The sequence below is a fragment of the Canis lupus genome, chromosome 2 (genome assembly GCF_048164855.1).
Source record: "Canis lupus baileyi chromosome 2, mCanLup2.hap1, whole genome shotgun sequence".
In the NCBI taxonomy this organism is placed as follows: Eukaryota; Metazoa; Chordata; class Mammalia; order Carnivora; family Canidae; genus Canis; species Canis lupus.
The window spans coordinates 27,826,734-27,834,849 of NC_132839.1; the positions used below are offsets into that span (position 1 = coordinate 27,826,734).

Sequence of the window (8,116 nt, forward strand, 5' to 3'; positions counted from 1 at the left end):
AATAGTAAGAAATGCATCTGCTGGGGATCCCTGGGTGGCGCAGCGGTTTAGCGCCTGCCTTTGGCCCAGGGCGCGATCCTGGAGACCCGGGATCGAATCCCACATCGGGCTCCTGGTGCATGGAGCCTGCTTCTCCCTCTGCCTGTGTCTCTGCCTCTCTCTCTCTCTCTTTGACTATCATGAATAAATAAATAAAATCTAAAAAAAAAAAAAAAAGAAATGCATCTGCTGTGTTTTTTTCTGGAATCAGAAGTCTAGCTCCCCCCCCCCCTTTTTTTTTTTAAGATTTTATTTATTTATTCATGAGAAACACAGAGAGAGGCAGAGACACAGGCAGAGGGAGAAGCAGGCTCCCTGCGGAGAGCCAAACGTGGGGCTCGATCCTGGGACCCCGGGATAACGCCCTGAGCTGAAGGCAGCCAGTCAACCACTGAGGCACCCAGGCGACCCAGAAGCCCAGGTCCCTCAATAGAAAATACTGCTTTTTCCCTTGGGTAACTCTACTATCCCCACCTGGAGGAATGGGAAGAATTTTGCCAACACAGAACAAAATCTAGATATACATCTATTCTTCTAAACCAACTGACGTATCCTTCGCCAAGGGCCTCTGCTGCTTGGTATGCCCACTGTTCACTAGTGGAGGAGCAGGAGAGGAATATTATGAAAAACAGTACTTAGGGAATGGGGACACTTATGAGAAGAGAAAAACTACTCTGGGTTGGTTTATCAGCATTTTTTTTCTTCTTTACGTCACTACTTCCCACACTTCAGTAGATAACAGGAAAAGGAAACATGCATTTCAATCATGAGCTTTAAAGGTTCACAATAAAAGGGTCATATACTTTTTCCTCCCAGAATTCCCCTTACCCAGTAAATGATTAAATAAAACAAACTTTTCATTTTTATTCTAGTTTTTATTTAGATCTTTATTAATTGGACCTATAACTTCTCCCTCTTGGTTACAGTGTCATAGGATCTCTAATAAATACAAAAAACAAGCAAATTGTACGACAGGTTATGAACTTGATACTGGCACTAATGGTCATGAAACACCAAACTTACATAACTACTGAGGTAATGAATAATCTAAGTGTTAATCTTCTTGTTCTATGGTTTACTCTTGTCAAACCAGCAGATCTATCCTAGGTTTGATGATTGATTATGCCTAGAGTTGATGTGTTACAGTTTTTGAAGAATTGCCTTTTCTTCTACTTTTGGTATTTTCTAAGTTAGGCTGCTGGATGATTTTTCCACAGGAGTTCCTCTTGCAATATGAGTATTGAAGTGGTTATTAAGCACTTTCTTGCTACCAGCATCCAGGCCTCTGTAGAATTTGTCTTTTTTCTGAAATGTACCCTCTTTTTCTTGCATTTTTGGCTTATGCTCTGCTGATAGCTTCTGTTTTTTCTTGTCCTTTTCACCGTTTTTCTGAATTGGCTTCTCTTGCAGAGTTCCCTCTTTCTGATGATGGAGTTCCTTGAGAAGCTCTATTCTCTGCTGTAAGATCTGACATTCATTTTCCAGCAAAGCTGAAATCAAATGCAATGAATATGTGTCATGTTCCAGTTTTTTCACTTGTTCCTCCAGTTCATGCTGAGCTGACACCTTCTCATTTGATTGAGTTTGGAAATGTGCTCCATTATTTTTAAGAGTTTCTTGTATATCTTTCTGAGATTTCTGATATGTTCTTATTAGTTCACTGAGCTCAGCATGTTGCACATTCCAGTGTTCTGCTTCCTGTAGTAACTGCTCCATGTTGTTCCTAAGTTTGATATTTTCTTCTTGAACATGAGGGAGTCTATATTTTGCTTTTTCCTTACTTAACTGAGTTTCATCAAGGGCTCTGTTTTCTTCTGAACAATTTACCAAATCACTTCTAAAGACTTGTACCGTGTCCTTACAGTTCTGGTTTTCCACTATCATCTGTTTTTTTGCATTCTCTTCTTTCTCTAGGTCTGAGCAACCAAGCAGGTTGTTCAATAACACTTCATTTATCTTATCAAGTTCTCTGATTTTTTCTTTAAGTTCTGACACATCCTCAGAAATACTGATTTCCTCAAAAGAATCTTTGACTTCTGTGATCTTTTCTTCATTACTTGTCACATTTTTAATGATATCTTTAATATCTTTTAAGAGATTTTCAAACTTCTGTGCAGTCTGTTGTTCAGCTACTTGATGGTCACTATTGTTTGGGGAAGGGAGAAAACACCAGGAGACAGGAGGAAGTGATCCAATTTCAAATAAGGCAAGGATAATCCTAGGGCCCAAAGACTCTTGATTGAGACCGGGAGTTGGCTTAAGAGTTTTGGAGAGGGTGGACACTTCCATCTCAGCTGAGTTAGGAGGGGCTGGTGATTAGAGCATGTGGCAAGCAGAAAAGCCTTAAAGTCTCCAGGAAGAGAATGTGGTAGTCCTCTTTGCAAAAGGGTAGAGAATGTGGAACTAAGCAGAAGTCGAGAGACCAGAGTTAAGGTCTGAAACCAAGGAGATGATGATTAGGTGAAAGGTGACATTTCAGATGACCTAGGGGGGAAGGAGGGTGAGAAAGGGGACCAGGAGCTAGGGCTCCATCTGTCCTTCTCCAAGCTTCTGGTGTCTACTCCCTGACCCTAGCAACTAGGTCTTTATTTTGTCACTGTACTATCATAGCCTATCTCCAGCTTCTGTTTCTTTTTGTCACAATAGAAGCCCCTTAAACCCCTGCCCAGTGACTCATGAATCAAAACCAACCTTGAACTATTCCTAGTCTTCTGCCCAGAAAGATCTTTATGCCTGTCCTTTCCCTCCCTACTTTTCTAGGTTTTTATTCAACTTGTTCTAACTGTATTCCGTGACCTCCCTATGTCATTTCCACTACTTACAAACCCAAACTCAACTGAAGTATGTTTTGTTTTGTTTTGTTTTGTTTTGTTTTACCACCGAAGTGCATGGTGTGAGAAATCTTCCCTGGACTTTCATAGCACCTGGAGCTTATTGATCCCATTCTAGGAGAGATGTTACCATAAAAGAAAGCAGAACCCAAAAGTATTGCGTGTTTTTGTGAGTTTAGAGAAATAATTTTAAAAATCGCTCCATTTGAAAATATTTTATTGCAGGGGGATCCCTGCGTGGCTCAGCAGTTTGGCGCCTGCCTTTGGCCCAGGGCGCAATCCTGGAGTCCCGGGATCGAGTCCCGCATCGGGCTCCCTGCATGGAGCCTGCTTCTCCCTCTGCCTGTGTCTCTGCCTCTCTCTCTCTCTCTCTCTCTCTATGTCTATCATGAATAAATAAATAAATAAATCTTAAAAAAAAAGAAAAGAAAATATTTTACTGCAGTAAAAAGAGAATATCTGAATGGTTTCTTAATGCAATCACAAACTGGGACTTTTCTTGGCTTCAAATACAAGCATCCTTTAAGACAGGTTAAGTAAAAGCTTGCTCCTGATTCATTTACAGGTGATATAAAATTGTAATCATTTAATCAATTTAATCAATTAAATCCTGTAGTGGGCTTTGTCTTTTAGCCTAAGAGTCAGGACCTTGAGAATATTAAATTCAAAGAAAACATTCCTTAAGTGAGCCTTTTTCTTGGCCTTCAAAGTCTTGTTAGCAAGTACTTTACTAACTACAATTTTGCTTCCAATATTAAGGGGAAACTCACACTCTAGTAGGCTTTGTGGATTTTTTTTTTTATTTGCCTTAGAGAAAACAAGCTTATGCTTTTTTCTTTCATAGCTACCAACTCACTCTGCTTTTAATTTCCTTGAGCCTCGTGCTCATCTTCCAGCCGGCTGGGCTCAGAGCTGTTGCCTCTTGGCTGTCTGAAGATAATAACCATCTTTCTTTTCTACTTGAAGAAGGAACACCTTTTCTAATTCATAGAAGCTAGTAATTGCCCTTTTGCTTTCATTCTATGTCTTAAGTTCCAAATTTTGTTGCTATTTCACCTTTGGCTCAAACCATCACTTAAGATAATGTTTTAATCTTCACAATAAGGGAAGTTTTTTCCCTGATTTGGTAATTAATTTCTGCCTTTTGCATTGTAATCAGAAAATAAAATATTTCTACCTTTTGAAATTGATATTTTCTCTTAAATTATCAGTGTTCATTTATGTTTCATGGGTACTTGAAAAATGTATTTTTTATTTACTATGCTTGTGGCTTTTCATGCTTTTGGACATAAATCTGATATTACCTTTGTTTTAAATTTTTTTGGAAACTGGTTTGAAGGTGGCTTGCTCAAGATACTGAGATAATATTTTTTCAGCAAAGGAGGTTTTAAATATTTCCTTCCTCCTTACAGGTATAATGAATTTCAAATAATATTTCTGTTAATTTTGCTGAAATTAGAGTTCACTATAGATGCTGAAAGATATCTGGAGTGGTGTCTTTTTTTTTATTGACCCATATTCTCGGTGGGTAACTATGAAAATTAAACAGATTTAGACTGTCTTACAATTGCTGACAACTAAGTTTCCAATAGCTTAATGACTTATAAAAAAAGAAACGCTGAAATGAGTCAGAGAAAGACAAATACCACATGATTTCACTTATATGTGGAGTTTAAGAAACAAAACAAATGAGCAAGGGGAAAAAATGAGAGAGAGACAAACCAAGAAACAAACTCTCAACTGTAGAGGACAAACTGATAGTTACCAGAGGGAGGTGGGTGAGAGCATGGGTGAAACAGGAGATGGGGTTTGCTTGCTGTGATGAGCACTGGATGCTGTATGAAAATGTTGAATCCCTATATCATAAACCTGAAACTAAAATTACAAGTATGTTAGCTCTACTGGAATTAAAAGAAAATAAAAACTTAAAAAAAAAAACGCAAAAAGCTGTTTTTAAAATGTTAGAAAAAAACTTGAATGGAATTTTCTCTCTCTTTAAAATCAGTTTGCCTTAACAAAAACATAAATCGTATCAATGTGTACATGATGTCAGAGGTCTTACTGCTGGTGATGTTAACCTTGGTCACTTTACTAAATGATATCTGCTGTATCTAACACTATAAAATCACTCTTTCCCTTTGTAATTTTCAAACATCTTGGGAGAGATATTTTGACACTATGAAAGTATTCTGTTTCTCCTCAAACTTTTGCCCATGTGGCATAATTTTAGTGTATGGAGATGGGTTTTTCCTGCAACAATCATTACAGTGGTGATCTAATGGTGATTTTCTATTTCTTTTTTTTTTTTTAAGATTTTATTTACTTATTTATTCATGAGAGACACAGAGAGAGAGAGAGAGGCAGAGGCACAGGTAGAGGGAGAAGCAGGCTCCATGCAGGGAGCTCGATGTGGGACTCGATCCTGGGTCTCCAGGATCAGGTCTGGGCTGAAGGCGGCGCTAAACCACTGGGCCACTCAGGCGTCCCAAGATTTTCTATTTCTGTCATTCCTTTTATATTTGTTGATTGTAATTATTTTGTAAAGAACTATCTTGGGACGCCTGGGTGGCTCAGCGGTTTAGCGCCGCCTTCAGCCCAGACCTGATCCTGGAGACCCAGGATCGAGTCCCACGTCCGGCTCCCTGCATGGAGCCTGCTTCTCTCTCCGCCTGTGCCTCTGCCTCTCTCTCTCTCTCCCTCTGTGTCTCTCATGAATAAATAAATAAATAAAATCTTAAAAAAAAAAAGAGAGAGAAAGCTATCTCTTTTCAGTATTTACTTATTCCTTCATTTGAGCATGTGTTTATAGATGCATGGATTCATGGATATTTATTTTATTTGGGGGGTTATAATTGAATACTATAATTCATTTTCTTGATCAGATATATAAGAATAATTTTAATTTGATGAAAATTTTTGTGTATAATTAAGTATATTTTCGTTTCGTGTAATTGTTCTAATTCTTCAGTAATTTCATTTTGTTTTGAATCCAAAGCAATAGCTGATTATGACTATTTAAAGATCTTTATAGTCACAAAGGAATCTATGCCGGGTGTGATTTTAAACAAAACGACTTGTATGATTGCTTTTATATGTAGTAATGTACTTGTGTGTAGCCAGTTAGAGGTAAAATTGTCTGAAAATGTGAAATTTTTATTTAAACAAGCAAAATACAGATAAAACTGGACACATTGATTAGCCAGTGTTCCTCTGCATGACCTCTTTTCTTGGACCACCAGGTGGTGCTGTTGGCTTTCAACATTATAGAAGTTGCTGAGGGGTTTTTGTTTGGTTTTTAAATATTCAATTCAGAATTAGTGATATATCACAGAGATAGTCTCGTCTAGAGCCGTTTTTTTTCCCCCAGAGTTTGAGCTAAGTGACTTGCCCAGAGTCACTTAGCCCTGCTAGTTATGATGAGAGCACACATTAGAGTTAAACTTGTAGGGGAGGCGGGTTCTGCAGATGAGGAGGCTGTGGAAGAATTTTTAAATATCTATTAACTGTTACATGAAAAGGGGTTATGTGGAAAAGCAGGTTTTCAAAACTGATGAGACTGGCTTGTTTTACAAGATGTTGGCAAACAAACCTATATAACACAAACGGTATTTCTATGGGCAAAAATGTGACCAGAGACTCACAAGAATTTAACCTTGTATTTCCCTTGAAGCGATTATTTAGTATTTGCTAATTCAAAGTTGGCAGCAACTTTATAGAACATTACTGCAAAGAACAAGATTTGACTGTATATAGAAGTAACAACAAAAAGTGCAAACTTACATTCTAAAAACTACAAAGTATCATTGAAAGAAATTAAAGAAGAAAAACATCTCATGTTCATGGATTTGAAGACTTGATATTGTTAAGATAGCAATATTTCCCAAATTGATCTACAGAGTCAATAAAATTTCTATCAAAATCCCAGTTCTCCTGGTTTGGCAGAACTGACAAGCTGATCCTAAAATTCATATGGAAATTCAAGAGATCCAGAAATAGCCAAAACAATCATGAAAAATAAAATAGGGGGATCCCTGGGTGGCTCAGCAGTTTAGCGCCTGCCTTTGGCCCAGGGCCTGATCCTGGAGTCCTGGGATCGGGTCACACGTCAGGGTCCTTGCATGGAGCCTGCTTCTCCCTCTGCCTGTGTCTCTGCCTCTCTGTGTCTTTAAAAAAATGAAAAAGAAAACATAGTAGGAAAATTCACATGACCTCATTTTAAGATTTACTTTATAGACATAGTAATCAAGACAGTGTGGTATTGGTGAAGGGACAGACAACACATAGATCAATAGAACACAAGAGAGAGCCCTGAAGTAGACCCACACAAATACAACCAACTGATTTCTATCAAAGGGAATTCAATCAAATGGTGCTCCACAGATTGGATATCTGTATGTGAAAAACAATACATACCTGATACCTTACCAAAAAAATTTAACTCTATGGGGATTATGGAGTGAAGTTGCTATGATGAGCCCTGGGTATTGTATGGAAATGCCAAATTACTATGTTGTATACCTGAAACTAATATCACACTGTATGTTAATTAACAGGAACTTAAATAAAAACTTTAAAAATTTTAACTCTAAGGGCTCCTGGGTGGCTCACTGGGTTAAGTATCTGCCTTTGGCTGGCCAGGGTCTTGGTCCCAGAGTCCTGGGATTGAGCCCTGGGTTGGGCTTTTGTGTCAGTGGGGAGCCTGCTTCTCCCTCTCCCTCTGCTTCTCTGCCCCACTTGTGCTCTCTCTCTCCCAAATAAATAAATAATAACTTAAAAAAAAATCTAACTCTAAATGGATCATATACTTAAATGTTCAAACTAAAATTTCTAGAAGAAAACAGAAAATCTGTGTGCCCTGGATTTGGTGTTGACTTTTTAGATACAATGCCAAAAGCATAATGCATGAAATTAAAGTTTGATGAATTGGAATTTCTGAAAATCAAAACTTTTCATTTAGTGAAAGACACTGTGAGGTGAATGAAATGACAAGCCACAGACTGGGAGAAAATATTTGTAAATCATATATGCAATTAAAGACCTATAACCAGGGGGATCCCTGGGTGGCTCAGCGGTTTAGTGCCTGCCTGGCCCAGGGCATGATCCTGGAGTCCTGGGGTGGAGTCCCACATCAGACTCCCTGCATGGGGCCTGCTTCTCCCTCTGCCTATGTCTCTGCCTCTCATGAATAAATAAATAAAATCTTAAAAAAAAAATTGTTAACTGTTTTAAAAAAAGACCTATAACCA

At 38.3% G+C, this 8,116-nt stretch overlaps 1 protein-coding gene across 1 annotated transcript; it reads right to left on the minus strand.

The window, feature by feature from the left end:
- Window positions 1-893: 893 nt before the first annotated feature.
- On the minus strand, window positions 894-2,609 carry SPZ1 (spermatogenic leucine zipper 1). Its single transcript, XM_072793579.1, has one exon. The coding sequence runs from the start codon at window positions 2,326-2,328 to the stop codon at window positions 1,225-1,227; it is 1,104 nt and encodes a 367-aa protein (XP_072649680.1). The 5' UTR covers window positions 2,329-2,609; the 3' UTR covers window positions 894-1,224.
- Window positions 2,610-8,116: the final 5,507 nt, after the last annotated feature.